This window comes from Rhinopithecus roxellana, chromosome 5 (genome assembly GCF_007565055.1).
Source record: "Rhinopithecus roxellana isolate Shanxi Qingling chromosome 5, ASM756505v1, whole genome shotgun sequence".
In the NCBI taxonomy this organism is placed as follows: Eukaryota; Metazoa; Chordata; class Mammalia; order Primates; family Cercopithecidae; genus Rhinopithecus; species Rhinopithecus roxellana.
The window spans coordinates 17904071-17921484 of NC_044553.1; the positions used below are offsets into that span (position 1 = coordinate 17904071).

Here is a 17414-nt window from a genome sequence, read left to right on the forward strand (position 1 = left end):
CGTCTCTACTAAAAAAAAATATACAAAAAATTAGCCGGGCGAGATGGCGGGCGCCTGTAGTCCCAGCTACTCGGGAGGCTGAGGCGAGAGAATGGCGTAAACCCGGGAGGCGGAGCTTGCAGTGAGCTGAGATCCGGCCACTGCACTCCAGCCTGGGCGACAGAGCGAGACTCCGTCTCAAAAAAAAAAAAAAAAAAAAAAAAAAAAAAAAAAAAGAAGTTATCCAAATGAACATAAATATATTTTTTAAAGTTCTCAACTGTGTTAGTACTTAGGGAAATACAGTTAAAACCACAATTTCATACCATTCCCTATCTACCAGAATGGCTAAGATTAAAAAGACAGACAATACTAAACGTTAGCAAGGAGTTTAAGTTGGTACAACGACTTTGGAAAACTATGTCCTACTTAAGCTGAACATAAGTAAACCCTATGACCCAGTAATTCCATCCCTGGGTATATATCAGTATATGTGTTCACATAAAGATATATTATTGTGTTTGTAGGTACACCATTTATAATATAAAAGCTCCAGAGTGAAAATTACCCAAATGTTCATCAACAGCAGAATGGACAAATTGTGAAACATCCACAATTAAATACTATATTACAATGAGAATAAATGAACTACATCTACACACAAACATAATGTTAACGAAAAAATATGTAAGGTACCTCATTTGCATAAAGACAAAACTAGGCAAAGCAAATCTATACAAGATGTCAGGATAATGGTTACCCTTGGGGCAAGGGTGGTGACTAGATGAAGACAGGAGGGGGGCTTCTGGAATGTGGCAATGTCCTGTTCTTATGAGGATGCTAGTTGCTTGGGTGTGTTCAGTTTTCACTCTTCTTTAGGTATATCATACTTCAATAAAAGTTCAAGGAGAATCATCTCCAGGTGGATTGTAGAACTAAATGTGAAAGGCAAAACAATTGTCTAGTAGATCACATAGGAAAATATGATGGGGGTAAGGGAAGATTTCTTAAGGTACATGCACATGCACACACACCCAATCCACTAACCTAAAGTAAATAATTGAACTACATAAAAATTGGAAACTTCTCAGGCATGGTGGCTCACGCCTGTAATCCCAGCACTGTGGGAGTCTGAGGCAAGTGGGTCACTTGAGCTCAGGAGTTGGAGACCAGCCTGGGCCACATGTCAAAATCTCGTCTCTACAAAAAATACAAAAGTTAGCCAGTCCTGTTGGCCTGTGCTTATAGTCCCCGCTATTTGGGAGGCTGAGGGGGAGGATCTCTTGAGCCTGAGAGGTCGTGGCTGTAGTGAGTCCTGATGGCACCACTGCACTCCGGCCTAGGTGACAAAGCGAGACCCTGTCTTTAAAAAAAAAAAAAAAAAAAAAAAAATTCTAATCATCAAACAACACCATTGAGTGAAAAGGCAAGCCACAGAGTGTGTTCATATCCCTAATATATAAAGAAATTCCAAGAATCAATAAGAAAAAAGGCAGACAACTCCATAAGGAAAAAAATGAGCCAAGGACTCGCAAGAACACTTAACAAAGGAAGCTATCAGAATGGGCACCACACACATGAGAAAGTTCTCAGCTTCATTTATTAGAGAAAAGCAAAGCAAAGCAGTAGTGCAATACCACCACACACCCATCAGAATAGCTAAAGTTATAGACTTAAAATGCCAACAAGGTTGAAGCTGGAAGCCATGAAAACCCTTACACACCGCTGGAGTGTGTATATTATTTCAGCCTCTTAGTATAACTGTTGGGCATTATTTATTGATGATAGATATCATACCCTATGTCCCAGCAATTCCACTCCAGGAGAAACTCATGCAAATGTGCATCAGATCCACGTACCAGAAAATTCATAGCAGCATTACTCAGAATAGCCCTAAACAGAAAACAACTTTGATGTCCATCAACAGCAGAATAAGTAATTTATGGTATAATATATACAGCGGAATTCTCTTCAGCAGCGAAAGCAAACAAACCATCTCTGTACGCAACCTGGATGGACTCCAGACATAATATAGACTCAAAGAAACTAGGCCAAAAAAAGCATACTGCATGATTCTATTTATATCAAAAGCAAGCAAAATGAATCTGTAGTGTTGAGTTCGCGGTTGCCTTTGGGAAAGAGGGAGGCTTTCAGCATAGTGGTTTTTTGGATCTCGGTGTCGGCTAGGCAGTTGTGTTCACTCTGGTCATTAATCACGCTGTAAATTCCTCATATGCACTTTTCTGTATATCATACTTCATAGGAATATTCAGAATTCTAAAGGCCACAGCTTAACCGCAAACCCTACCGTGCCCTAGGCCAGGTTGGACTTGCGGAGCTGTGGGGTTGTCCCGGGCGGGCCACCTAGCCCGGGATCTCACACTGTAACCCGGAGCCAAGGCCCAGGCCCGGGAGGGGTACCTGAACTCCTGGACCCTTCACTGAACCCCACGGGTCCCCGCGCCGGCTGGTGGAGGGAGAGCAGTCACAGCTTCCCGTCCCACCTCAAGGTGCGCTAATGCATGAAAAAGTTCCCCTCGGGTGTTTCCACATTCGCCTTAACTTTTAAACACCAACGTCTGGAGTCATAGGTTCTCCAGACTCCAAACACACCCCAGGAAACAACGCAGAACCAGACACATCCCCTGCGCGCGGTAAGACTTCCGGCAAGAACGACCCCGGAAGCGTGGCTCTTCGATTGCTTCGGTCTGGCGGGCGAGCTGCGCGCGCACTCGGCGGCTGCGATTGGTGCTGCCTGGCGGTGGGTCGCGGGGCACGCTGGGACGTCTCGCTGGCGGGAGGCCACGGGCTTTCCACTGCGCGAGGAAACGGGAGGCAGCAGGATGGTCAAGCTGACGGCGGAGCTGATCGAGCAGGCGGCGCAGTACACCAACGCGGTGCGCGACCGGGAGCTGGACCTCCGAGGTGAGTCCGAGGGCGTGGGCGGCCAGTCCCCGGGCGGCACCGCGTCGCCTTATTATCCGCGCTCTGCCGCGTGCACCGAAGGCCGGAGCTTGGCCCGCGGGCCGGTTGTTTGGGCTCCGACCGGGCTGCGCAGGGAACGCCGGGCCTGATTCTTGCTGTGGTTGCCAAATGAGCATCCCGTTAGGCTCTTGGGAGCCTTCTGTTAGCGCCGTGCCTTTTGACAGACACGAGTGACTTCATTACTTCCTGGTGCATACTCGTGGGGCTCTATTAGGCCTTGCTTGGTTGTTTCGCAGTTGGCTCTGTTTGAGGGCCCGGAAGAGCGGCTCGTTAGTGGTTGTAACGCTAGTGCAGGGCGAGTGATTGGTTCTTAATACTTGCCGCCAGATGATATTTTGAGCGTAGATGGGATATGTGTTCATTGTTCCTAATGTGAGGGAGGAAACTAAGTCCCCGAACAACAGCGATTGTTTCTCCCAGTATTTTCTACTTAGTAGCTTTGTCTGGCGTTTCCCCTTTATGAAAACGTTTTAAAAATTGAACTGTGTGACCCAGGTTTGCACCGCCCTGTGCTGTATGTAAGTTGTGGAAGCGCTCGCAATTATTCAGATTCCTGTACTATTTCAACCTTAGCAAGACTTGGTAAGGTATTGGGAGGGCAGCTAGCTAGTTGGCATTTCAGGAGACGACTTTAAAAAGGATGTGAAGAGCAACTTCTCTGGGGATAAGACCATGCAACCATAGCCTGAGATTTGTTCCCACGGGGACCTATGACTTTGGAGCAGCATCGCTGCGGGATCTGCTTAGGTTTCTTGCTGACCTTTGGGAAATCTCAGTGTGTTGTGTTGTGTTGTGTTGTGTTGTGTTGTGTTGTGTTGTGTTGAGATGGAGTCTTGCTCTTTCGCCCCAGCTGGAGTGCAGTGGCGTGATCTCGCCTCACTGCAACCTCCGCCTCCCCGGTTCAAGTGATTCCTGTGCCTCAAGCCTCCCGAGTTGTTGGGATTACAGGCGTGAGCCACCACACCTGGCTGATTTTTGTATTTTTAGTAGAGACGGGGTTTCGCCATGTTGGTCAGGCTGGTCTCGAATTCCTAACCTCAAGTGATCCGCCTCTGCTGGCCTCCCACAGTGCTGGGATTACAGACGTGAACCACCGCGCTCGGCCCCCAGTATTTTTATTTTGTTGAAACTAAGTTTCTTAGAGAAAGGTTCAGTTCAAGAGCAACTCACCACTTTTTTTTTTTTTTTTTTTGAGACGGAGTTTCGCTCTTGTTGCCCAGGCTGGAGTGCAATGGCGCGATGTCAGCTCACTGCAACCTCTGCCTCCCGGGTTCAAGCGATTCTCCTGCCACAACCTCCCGAGTAGCTGGGATTACAGGTCTGCGCCATCACACCCGGCTAATTTTGTATTTTTAGTAAAGACCGAGTTTCTCCATGTTGGTCAGGGTGGTCTCGAACTCCCGACCTCAGGTGATCCGCGGTCTCCCAAAGTGCTGGGATTACAGGCTTGAGCCATTGCGACCGGCCCAACTCACCACTTTTGATGATCTCTGCCATTTCTCTTTATGGAGGACGTGCAGTGTTGAGAATACGTATTTTGATGCAGTACGTGTAATATAGCTCTGAATTGTGTCCTTTAACTTTGGGTGAATTCTTTTTTAGTAGACCTTGCTTCTTCGGAATAGTTTTCTTATAGTGCCTAACACAATAATTGTGCTCAAATTGGACAAATTAACATTTGAGTGTTCACAGATTTATTACTCTAAGTAAACTATTGAGTTCTTCAACTCTGAATTGGAGCTGGGGGAGGGGAGGGAGAACTGTCATATCTTGAGGCTGTTCTGATGGGTTCTAAGAATCTGGCCCGTGGAGATGCAAGAGTGGAGAACTGCTATCCACAATGTTTGAACGCTGTTTGGGCACTGAGACTAAGCAGCTCAAAGTGTAAATTCCTGTTGTGCGGATTCCGCTTAACTAGCCCAAACGACTTAGAACAGTGTGAGGCACTTTGTAAATGTTCTTATAAATGTTAGCTACCTATATCACCCATTATTATTGTTCTTGTCCTTGTTGTCATTAGATTGTAAGCTTCATGGCACTGGGTACTTGAGACTCGTTCAGCATTTTCTCTCTAGTATCTTGTACAGTGGCAAGGCATGTATGACATGGCATAGGTGCTAGGTAATACTTCCTGAATAAATCAAAGCCTGGAATCAGATACTATGAAATACTGCTAATGTTTTAAGGGGCTGTTTAGTTATATTAATACCTCTTGTGTGTTTTTTTCCTCCATTTTACAGGGTATAAAATTCCCGTCATTGAAAATCTCGGTGCTACATTAGACCAGTTTGATGCTATTGATTTTTCTGACAATGAGATCAGGAAACTGGATGGTTTTCCTTTGTTGAGAAGACTGAAAACATTGTTAGTGAACAACAACAGAATATGGTAAGTGCCTATAGGGGAAAGTAATTTTTTCCCCCTAGGGTAAATGTTGCAGTGTTCCCTGAAGAAGTTGTATCACGTACTACTGGTTAAACCTACATGTTTGTTTGTTTTTTTTTTTAATTTTTATATTTTTAAAAAATATTTTTTCCATAATAGAAGCCACGTTCAATACATATTTTTTCTTAAAATGAGAAATGAACTTCACTTTTCCTATAGAGATCCAGAGATTAACCTGGCTTTAGTCTAGTCTTGTATCTGTTCGGAAATCATGTATTTTTATTTTCATGGTAAGTTTCTTATTAAAAACATGTTGCTTTGTATACATTTTGGCTTCTAGAACAATTATCAAAGGGGTCATAGTAAAAGGATATATAAAGGTAACAATTATACTTTTGACTGAGCGTCTCTGCCATTTTTTTTTTAACTGCAGCTTTCTAGACTGTTACTTATTGAAATTGAGATCTTTTTTGACCCTGTCTTCATCAGCTCTGTGTAAACTTTATTGGAAAAAAAGCACTTGGTGTGTAGATAATGTCTTTAAAGGTACTGGATGGTGAGTGGGATTTCCTTCAGATAGAAATATATCTCGTAGGTTAACCATTCCCCTATAGTATAGTTGTTGTGTCTTGTACCTGAGCTGTGAATGCAGAATTATTTGTATTTCTGCGCTGCCTGCACAAAAAATCATGAAGTGAGTTAAGTAGTTTGTGCCACCCAGGAGTTGCACCTTTTCTCAGGTTCCACTAGACAGTGTGACAGTAGAATTAGCCCCAGGCAGTGTCCCATAGGCATGGGTTCTAAAATCCCACTTCTGTCGCTGACGCTGTGGCCTCAGAAAAGGGTTCTTTTTGCTTTGTTTCCTCTTTGTCAGGGTGTTGGATGAAGGATCTGTGTCTCTCTGAGATCCTCTGAGCAAGGAGGTAATTAAAATTGTGAGCTTATTTAATTTTCACTTTCACTAAGACTATTTTTATTTTAGCCGTATAGGTGAGGGACTTGATCAGGCTCTGCCCTGTCTGACAGAACTCATTCTCACCAATAATAGTCTCGTGGAACTGGTAAGTTGCACAGAAGGAAAATGTATTTGGTGGGTGGGGTTAAAGGTACTATGTGCTTCCTCCAGAAAATTTACAAAATCTAGAAAATCTCATAGAAAATGATCTCAGTATCCGCTTGTCTTTTTCTTAATTCAGGATCTGGGCCTTTTGGGTTCTGCAGCTGTATGTTGCAAATATTTTCCTACTCTTACTTGCCCTTTGACTTAGGATGTCCTGTTAGAGAAGTTCCTAATTTAGGTGCAGTCCAATGTATCAATCTTTTTCTTTATTGTAGCCCTTTTGATGTTTAAGCTTCCCCTATTCCAGGATTGTAAACTCCTATGTTGTTTTCTAGAATTGCAGTGTCCAATATAGTACCAGTAACTACAGGTGGCTACTCATAATTAAGATGTGCTAGAACTATAAAATACACACTGGATTTCAAAGACTTAAGTGCAAAAAAAAAAAAGTAAACTATCTCAGTAATTTTATATCAATGTTGAAATGGTAATGTTTTGGTAATAAGTTAAATGGCATATTATTAAAATTAGTTTCACCTATTTATTTTAACATGGCTACTAGAAAATTTTAGATTACATATCTGATGTGCATTAAATCTTGTTGAACAGTTCTAATCTAAAAACCTTGTTTTACTCTTCACATTAGATGAACAGTCCACTTGGAACTGTTTTTATGCTTTTTAAATTTCTGCTCTGTGTATCCAATTTTTAACATAATTGAAATACTGTATATTGTTTTGTAACCTAAATTATTCACTTAAACACTGGATGCTTAAATTTATATTGTAGGCCAGGTGCCATAGCTCATGCCTGTAATCCAAGCACTTTGGGAGGCCAAGGTGGGAGGATCATTTGAACTCAGGAGTTCTAGACCAGCCTGGGCAACATAGTGAGACCTCGTCTCTCTCTATAAGTAATTAAAAAAAAAAAAAAAAGGCCAGGCACAGTGGCTCATGCCTGTAATCCCAGCACTTTGGGAGGCCAAGGCAGGCGGATCACAAGGTGAGGAGTTCGAGACCAGCCTGGGCAATATGGTGAGACCCTGTCTCTACCAAAAATACAAAAATTAGCCGGGTGTGGTGGTGGGCACCTGTAATCCCAGCTTCTCAGGAGGCTGAGACAGGAGAATTGCTTGAACCCAGAGGGCAGAGGTTGCAATGAGCCGAGATCATGCCACTGCACTCCAGCCTGGGCGAAGAGTGAGACTCCATCTCAAAAAAAAAAAAAAAAAATCCAGATGTGGTAGCGTGCATCTGTGGTCCCAAGTATTCCAGAGGCTGAAGTGGGAGGATCAGTTGAGCCCTAGCAGTCAGTCGAGGCTGCAGTGAACCATGATCATGCCTCTGCACTCCAGTCTGGGCGATAGTGTGAGACCCCATCTCAAAAAAAAAAAAAAAAAAAAAAAATCGCATAACTTAATTTTGTGACCTAACCTTCCTCCCTTACTTCCTGATTGTTGAGAATGAACTGTGTTCCTTTCCTTGTGGACGAGGTCCGTAGCATCCTTTAAATTCTCAAGGAGATGCTTGACTACAAATGTAAGAAAGCACTGGTCCATGGCCATGTCCTTTCTAAAGTGTGTGAAGTATTCAACCAGAAATACATATTTATAGGCAATGTGTCTCATGATAGGTGCTGTTAGAGAAATTATAGTTGTATTTAAAGCTCTTTGCAAAAATGAAGACCACTGGGCTTATTGGTTACTGAGAGAGGTATGTTAGAATCTCACAGCATGGTGGTGGATTTGACTATCCCTGAAGTTCTGTCAATTTTAGTTTTGTATATTTTGAAGTTGCCTTATTTGATACATGCAAATTTTGAATTACTCATATCTTTCTGGTGAACGGAACCTTTTTATTATTTTGTGAACCTCTGTCTCTATTAATGCTGTTTACCTTGAGGTTTCTTTTACCTGATATACCAAAACAATCTTTCTTTTGGTTAGTTATATGCATAATAAATCTTTTTCCATCCAAAATTTACTTTCAACTTTTCTGTACCTCTTGTATTTTAGATTTATCCGTTGAAAACTGTATGGTTGGAATTTTTTTTTTTTTTTTTTTTTTTTGAGACGGAGTGGCTGGAGTGCAGTGGTGAGATCTCGGCTCACTGCAACCTCTGCCTCCCGGGTTCAAGAGATTCTCCTGCTGCCTCAGCCTCCCAAGTAGCTGGGATTACAGGTGGGCACCATCACATCTGCCTAATTTTTGTATTTTTTTTTGTTTAGTAGAGACAGAGTTTCACCATGTTGGTCAGGCTGGTCTTGAACTCTTGACCTTGTGATCCACCCACCTCGGCCTCCCAGAGTGCCAGGATTATAGGCATGAGGCACCACGCCTGGCTCTGATTAGAATTTTTTACAGTCCAGTCTGAAAGCTCTTTTAAGTTAATTATTTATATTTAGTCTGTTTAATGTAATTACTGGTGTGTTCCAGTTTGTCTTCTCTCTGTTCTGGGGCTTTCTGTTTGTACCATCCATTCTTCAATCCTTTTTCTCCCCTTTATTGTACATGCTCTCCTTCTGTCATTCCATTTTTCCTTCTAATGGTTTAGAAATTACTTACTCTCTTTCAGTCTTGAGTTAGCATCCTAGAAATTAAAACATACATATTTATAAAAGTTTAAAATTAAATGTTAAGATCACTGTACTGTGACCTTCAACATTTAATTTTAAACTTTGACACCTTTACCCTCCTAAGCAATACAGTACAGTGACCTTCAACATTTCAGCACCTTTCAGCTTGTTACATATTTATTATTTTTTGAAACCCATCACTACATCACCATTATGCTTTACACTGTGTATGTAACAAATGTTACCACTTTGTTCTTTATTCCTTTTTGGATCATCTTCAGTGGGGGCAGAACAGTATCAAGCTCTAGAGCTCCCTCTGGTGGTTTTTGTGACTTATTTGAAGATGGCAGCTTGCTTTTTGAGAATTTCTGGCTCTGCTCTCCCTGTTTTTATCTGTATTTTTTTCTCACTGTGCCTCTTGCACACACATACCCCTCCCCTGCCATCTACCCAATTTGCGTCTGTTCCAGCAGTTTCTCTTCAGGGCAGGGCCGTGTTGGGATATGATTTCTATTAAGAGTGAGGCCCCCGGCCGGGCCTGGTGGTTCACGCCTGTAATCCCAGCACTTTGGGAGGCCGAGGCGGGCGGATCACCAGGTCAGGAGATCGAGACCATCCTGGCTAACACGGTGAAACCCCCTTGTCAGACCTCTGAGCCCAAGCCAAGCCATCGCATCCCCTGTGACTTGCACGTAGACACCCAGATGGCCTGAAGTAACTGAAGAATCACAAAAGAAGTGCAAATACCCTGCCCCGCCTTAACTGATGACATTCCACCACAAAAGAAGTGAAAATGACTGGTCCTTGCCTTAAGCGATGACATTATCTTGTGAAATTCCTTTTCCTAGCTCATCCTGGCTCAAAAAGCACCCCCACTGAGCATCTTGTGACCCCCACTCCTCCCCGCCAGAAACAACCCCCCTTTGACTGTAATTTTCCTTTACCTATCCAAATCCTATAAAACGGCCCCACCCTTATCTCCCTTCGCTGACTCTCTTTTCGGACTCAGCCCGCCTGCACCCAGGTGATTAAAAAGCTTTATTGCTCACACAAAGCCTGTTTAGTGGTCTCTTCACGCATGACACCCGTCTCTACTAAAAATACAAAATAAAATTAGCCGGGCGTGGTGGCAGGCTCCTGTAGTCCCAGCTACTCAGGGGGCTGAGGCAGGAGAAAGGCGTGAACCCGGGAGGCAGAGCTTGCAGTGAGCTAAGATTGTGCCACTGCACTTCAGCCTGGGCAATAGACCAAGACTCCGTCTCAAAAAAAAGAAAAGAAAGAAATTATTTAAACATTTGTGATGTGCTAGTATTGGGCTTGGTGCTAGAGAGTAAAAGTTAAGTAAATAAGTAAAAGACAACTTGCTTCAAAAGCACTCTCCCTTTCCAGATCTCAAAATAGCATGTGGTATTCGTGTTCTTACCTGTGGCCATTACTTTACAGGGTGATCTGGACCCTCTGGCATCTCTCAAATCCCTGACTTACCTAAGGTATGGGAATTACATATTGTGACAAAATGAATGAAGTCCTTTAAAATAACATTACTTTTACCAGCCTTGACCTTAATGTAATCAGTTAATTAAAAGTGCCTTTTACAAAGAAATATTGAATGTATTTCCTTAATGGTAAATTGTTACAATGTTAAAATGTGAAGAATGTGAATGTTCCCTTGATTTATAGGTTCCTTAGACTATTCAAACAGACCTTTTGAGTGTTGCGCCATGAACAGGTTTGCCACTGTGTTACTTCTCTTCTCCTAGTATTCTAAGAAATCCGGTAACCAATAAGAAGCATTACAGATTGTATGTGATTTATAAAGTTCCACAAGTCAGAGTGCTGGATTTCCAGAAAGTGAAACTAAAAGTAAGTAGTAATCTGTTGCTTGTGAGTCATTATAGAGTTGTGTGTTTTTCTTTGTATTTTTATTACTGATTATTAAAATTGTCTAAATGAGTAAATTTTACCATTAGTTTGTAATGAAAATGGGGGGAGAAATGTTACGTCAGATTTTTTTCTAATAGCAGAGTTTATGATAGAACTTTAAGTTAAAGCTCTTTTATGTAATGCTGGCCATTCCAAAGTTTGCAAAATGTTGAGGCCACAGTGAACACTCTTAACAGTGGATTGTCTGCTTAGATACATTCCTAGTGGAGAACTTAATGTAGCCCACTTTTGTGCAGCTCTGTTTGTTAGGAAGGTTTTTCCCTTTATTAGGAGTTCATTATTTTATTGTTTTTTTAATTGCCTTCTTAGTTCCCTGGGATCCCCTCCTTGGAACTAGGAGAGTGAACTTTCTTCAGGGAGCTTTACCAAAGAAAGAAGACCACTGTGTCTTCTCTTAATTTGAAATTGGCTTTTTGGTATTTTCACCAGCCTGCTGGAGTATTGTAGGAGAGTTCGCTTCCATGTCTTCTGAGGAATGCATCTAAATGCATGTGGTATTCCTATTTCCATTAACTCTGTGTGTGGTGTCGCTGTAGGAGCGTCAGGAAGCAGAGAAAATGTTCAAGGGCAAACGGGGTGCACAGCTTGCAAAGGATATTGCCAGGAGAAGCAAAACGTAAGACACGGATATCCAACTTAACTCTACTTCACCTTCAGAAACATGATCTGATCTGTCTGGCAGTTCGTCTCCTACAAAATTAACCAAAAACTCTGACATATTAATGTGGTGTTAAATTTGAGTGCTTATAGTCCATGTACATCAATGGTCCATACATCACAAGAAATTTCTACCAGGTTAGCAGAGCAAATATTTCAGTAGTCAGTCTCAATGTGATACCATGTACATCCTATTTTCTATATAGGAAGATGAACTGGATGGTGTTTCTGAAGGAGAGAGTTCTCGTATCAGTTTGTTAACAAAGATAAGATACTACACTGGTTGAATTACTTTCAAAAGCTTTTGAAAGTAAAAGAGAAGCAACTTCTGTTGGTCTAGTTTTAACAGTTTATGTTCTTCCCCCTCTTAAGTTTTAATCCAGGTGCTGGTTTGCCAACTGACAAAAAGAAAGGTGGGCCATCTCCAGGGGATGTAGAAGCAATCAAGGTAATTATGTGTTAGGCTTCTTGACTGGAACGAGCTAAGATGGGTTCAGAACACAAAGTTGGATAATAAACATGTTCTGAACATTACAGATTTCGTTTTCCCACAGTTATTAGCATACAACAATACTTCTGTTTAAGGAAAAACTAGCATAAAATTATTATTTGATCAGACTTGAAATTACACAAGCTAATTAATGTGGAGGCAGCTTTGTCTTTCTCATTTTCCAGGGTGCATTTATCACTTTGAACAGTTAGTTACCTTGGTATGCTGTCTTAGTGTTTGCCTTAATTTTTACTTTCAAAGATTTGCTGTCTGGCAAATCCTTTTGGCTGATTAGTTTTATAATATTGCCTCCTTAAATTATTCAGTAACGTAATTCCAAATAGTTACTTCACTTAGCTACAATTTTAGGACATGTGGACTGATTATTTACTCTTTTATAAGAAGGCCTGCGTCTCTTCACCAATTTTAGAAATTTGTCTTTTGGCTTCTCGTTTTATTTTTGTGGGCCAATAACATTCTTCCCCCAACACCGAAGTGTTTGATATTCCAAATGGAGAAGTTGCTGTGAATTTCTGTAGGTGATTGATACTTAGTTTTCTGGGTAGTTGATACTTGATTGAAGTTAATCATCCATCTCCATTGCTGTCTGTCCTCCAGAATGCTATAGCAAATGCTTCAACTCTAGCTGAAGTGGAGAGGCTGAAGGGGTTGCTGCAGTCTGGTCAGATCCCTGGCAGAGAACGCAGATCGGGTGAGCAAATGGTGTTCTTTGTACATTCAAATTAATGTTACACTCAAAGTGTAACTCTCACAACCATTTAGATGCCATGACTCCCGAATGCTAGAATAGTGCCTCCTTACATCAAATCTAATATATGAAATCTCTTTAAATGCTCTTTGAAGATAAAGTATTTGATGGGCTGGGTGCGGTGGCTCACCCCTGTAATCCCAACACTTTGGTAGGCTGAGGCAGGCAGATCACCTGAGGTCAGGAGTTCAAGACCAGCCTGACCAACATGGAGAAACCCCGTCTCTACTAAAAATACAAAATTAGCCTGGTGTGGTGGTGCATGCCTGTAATCCCAGCTACTTGGAAGGCTGAGGCAGGAGAATAGCTTAAACCCGGGAGTTGGAGGTTGTTGGTGAGCCGAGATCACACCATTGTACTCCAGCCTGGGCAACAAGCGAAACACCATCTCAAAAAAAGAAAAAAAAGTAATTCATAAAGAAAGTTAAGTCATAGCACTGTGGGAGGTTTTATGTAAAAGTTGAAGCTAGCATTACTTCAGCAATGGAGTGAACTGAACACTAGAGATAGCCATGTGGACTTTCATCTATATATATTTGTGTGTGTGCATAATAGCTCAGTAGTTAGGAACACAGGCTCTAGAGCCAAGCAGTCCGAGGCCCAAATCTTAGCTTCACCAGCTCTGCCTTTGGACAGCTTTCTTCAAGTCTTTCCTCATCTTTAAATCTGAGATAATAATAGTACCAAACCTCAAAAGGTTGCTGAAAGGCTAAGAAACTGAACTTAGCACAGGGCTCAACATTAGCGAGTTTTTGATAAGTGGTAACGGTTCTAACATTTGAATGCCTACTTTATGCCAGGCAGCATGTGGGGCACTAGGGATATAAAAAAAAATACTGAAATACGTCTTACAAGTTTTGATATGAATGTAACTGGGGACCTCTACTTAGACTGCTATATTGGAGAAAGTTTCCTAGGGAAATAATGTTTCAGCTGGGAGCTAAAAATGAAAAAGATTTTTTTTTTTCTTTTTGAGACGGAGTTTTACTCTTTTTGCCCAGGCTGGCGTGCAATGGCGTGATCTCGGCTCACTCTAACCTCCGCCTTCCAGGTTCAAGCGATTCTCCTGCCTCAGCCTCCCAAGTAGCTGGGATTACAGGCACCTACTACTGTGCCCGGCTAATTTTTTTTATTTTTAGGAGAGACAGGGTTTCACTATGTTGGCCAGGATGGTCTCCATCTCTTGACCCCGTGATCCGCCTGCCTCGGCCTCCCAAAGTGCTGGGATTACAGGCATGAGCCACTGTGCCCGGCCAAAAAGACGTATTTTAAGACCAGTAATTCTCTACTGTGTGGTTTGTGGGCTTCTGGGAGTCTAAGGTGAAGACTGTTTTTTTTGTTGTTGTTGTTGTTTTGAAATGGAGTCTTGCTCTGTCGCCCAGGCTGGAGTGCAGTGGTGCGATCTCACCTCACTGCAGGAATGGGTTCACACAATTCTCCTGCCTCAGCCTCCCGAGTAGCTGGGACTACAGGTGCCTGCCACCATGCCCAGCTAATTTTCTGTATTTTTTTTTTTAGTAGAGACAAGGTTTTACCATGTTAGCCAGGATGGTCTCGATCTCCTGACCTTGTGATCCACCCGCCTTGGCCTCACAAAGTGCTGGGATTACAGGTGTGAGCCACCATGCCTGGCCGAAGACTGTTTTTATCTAATAACACCAAGGTGTTACTTGCTTTTGTATGAACATTTGCACTGATGGAGCAATAGTGGGTAGAACCGCTGGCACAGTAGGAGTCAAGGCAGCAGCCTAAATAATAGTTGTTATATTCTTCCCTATTCTGCACTCCCAGTAGAGTGCATACCAGTTTCACTTAAGAGTGTCCTGGATGCAGCAGTAAAGATAATTAAATCTCACTCCTCGAGCACACGTCTCTTTGATATTCTGGGTGACAGAAAGCGGATGCACATGTCTGCATACTTGAGTTAGGTGGTTATCTCCATGCACTAGTGCAGTCATTTCAGTTGAGAGGCAGCTACTTGTCTTCTCAAACATGCTGAAGTGAGCCTGTCACTTCAAGGAAAACAATTGAAAATTCAAGATTTGAAACAAAAATTAAAATTTAGAAAACCTGTATCCACTGCCATAACCTACCAGCTTCCCAGTACCTCAAGACTTTTCTGGGGAACTCAATAGTGATGTTAATGCATGTGAATTAATGGGTGTGACATTTTTGATGTTGTATAATTACATGGCTCAATGTTTGAAAGATCTGCAAAAGTCGGTGAACCACTGTTTTCCAAATGATACAAAATCATGTATGGGTAAAAGATTTGTTCAAAGTACAAGATAAACCAAATAAGAGTATGAAAAGTTCATTGATAAGGTTTCAGACTTTTACACTGCCATCTAACCTTTAGGAAGCTACCATTTGTCAAGTTTTACCATGGTATCTAAAAAGAACATCCATCATTATCTGCACAAGCTATTAAAATCTTCCTCCCTTTTCTAACTATATGCCTGTGTGGCCAGATTTTCTTCATGCCCTCAATCAAAATACCATATTGCAACGGATGGAATGATGAAACCAATACAAGAATTCAGCTGACTGATGTTAAGTGAGACATTATTGAGTAATTTTCCCAAACAATTGAAGGAGTTACAACTTTTTTCCCCTCTGGAATACATTGACCAAAATATCTGCCATAAATTGTTGAACAAATGTAACATTTTTTGGTAGTTGTTGCCATATTTCCCTAATTTAGAGACAATAAAGTCATTGAACTGTTGCCAGTATTTGGCATGTAGTGGGTGCCCAAATGTTTTTGAGTATTTCCGGTTTTTTTGCCTACAGTAGTGCCATGAAAAGCACATGAGTATAGACTTTACCTTCACCAAAAATGAATTATCATCAACTACAGTGGGAGGTAACAATTTTGAAACCTTTGTGACCCCTTTCCTTTGAAATTGACCATCCCTTCCAGTACCTGCCAAAGACAGACTAGACTGTCCCTGGACGATAAGTTCCTCAAAGGCAGGGGTTGCTTTTGATCTTTCTGTACCTACCTCAGTGCCTAACAAACAGTGGCCACAGAACGAACACTCACATGCTAAGGGAATAGATTTCTAAAATTGATACTACTTTTGCTTGTGTGGTTTTCTTTAGGGCCCACTGATGATGGTGAAGAAGAGATGGAAGAAGACACAGTCACAAACGGGTCCTGAGGAGTGACGCAGATGTATAATAGACCCTCTTGGAACAAGTCTTGCTTTTCGAACATGGTATAATAGCCTTGTTTGTGTTAGCAAAGTGAAATCTATCAGCATTGTTGAAATGCTTAAGACTGCTGCTGATAATTTTGTAATATAAGTTTTGAAATCTAAATGTCAGTTTTCTACAAATTATAAAAATAAACTCCACTCACTGTGCTGCCAAGTTGTGTGTCATCATGGTGCATTTGCAGTGAGGTCTAAGGACATGTTTAAATTGGAAACGCAGGAGGGCAGCATTTTCTCGGTAGGCTTCCTGGGCTGGATTAGAGTCTAGCTTCTGCAATGTCATGACACATGCCAGGAAGGCCACCTTTTCTACTCCCACACAGCCCTTCTGTTAATGCAGACTTACCTCTCGCTCCGGCTTCTGATATGACAACTGAAATGATTCCATTTTTGAAATTGATTGGTGTGTCCCACCAAGCCTGGCTACGTTTTTTGTTCCCCGCCCCCTCCCCAAGGCTGGTCTCCAACTCTGGCTTCAAGTGATCCTCCTGCCTTGGCCTCCCAAAGTTCTGGGAGTACAGGCCTAAGCCACCTACCCAGCCTCTAGTTTTATATATGTACATAGTTAACATAAAGGTCATATGGAGAGTCTACAAGAACATTTGTTGAAAGGGGCGTAAGTTATTCACATTTGAAAAACACTACTGTTTAATTGCCATCTCTCTGATCTCCCTTAGCCATGATAGTCTTAATCCCGTCTTGTTGCATATACTTTTGTGAAAACCTTGGCACTTCATTAGTTGGCTATTGCTGCAATAATGCTGTATAACAATCCACCACAAAACTCAGGGGTTTTAATCAACAACACTATTCTATAGTTGACTCTGCTTATCACTGTAGGTCTGGATTAACTGGGGTGGCTTGGTTTCTTTACAGGTCTCAGATGAGCCAGCTCACCTGGCAAAGGCACAAGAAGTAAACACTAGGAGCTTCTAAAGGCCTATGTACACTAAAAACTGACACACTTTTTTCTGCCCACTTACTATTAACCAAAGCAAGCCACCTCGCCAAGTACAGGGTCAAAGGATGATGGGGAAATACACTCCTTTCACCTTGCCATAGCAAGGATGTGGCTGTGAGAAGGAATGACAAATTAGGGCCAATTATTTAGCCTACAACAATCAGTGACAGGTGACAGTCCTGGTTACTGTCCACCTTTGTCCTCTTTCTGCAAATAATACCTGAGCAATTACATTGAGCAAAGTGTTTGTTGAAATACCTTTTCCTGTTCTAGATAAGCCAAGCCAGGTAAGGTTATAACACCTGATCACCTGATTAAAGTGACAAAGGTAACAAATGCCTGGCTAGGATGAGTAACTTCTGTCAATAGGACCAGAAGATCAATGTGCTAG

General features: G+C 42.0%; 1 protein-coding gene across 1 annotated transcript; it reads left to right on the forward strand.

Annotated features, from left to right (window-relative positions):
• Positions 1–2723: 2723 nt before the first annotated feature.
• On the forward strand, positions 2724–16219 carry SNRPA1 (small nuclear ribonucleoprotein polypeptide A'). Its single transcript, XM_010381679.2, has 9 exons — positions 2724–2904; positions 5205–5352; positions 6332–6410; positions 10428–10474; positions 10745–10847; positions 11465–11544; positions 11958–12033; positions 12694–12787; positions 15950–16219. Exons 1-9 carry the CDS (start codon positions 2823–2825, stop codon positions 16006–16008), a joined length of 768 nt encoding a protein of 255 aa, XP_010379981.1. The 5' UTR covers positions 2724–2822; the 3' UTR covers positions 16009–16219.
• The last annotated feature ends 1195 nt before the right edge of the window (positions 16220–17414 follow it).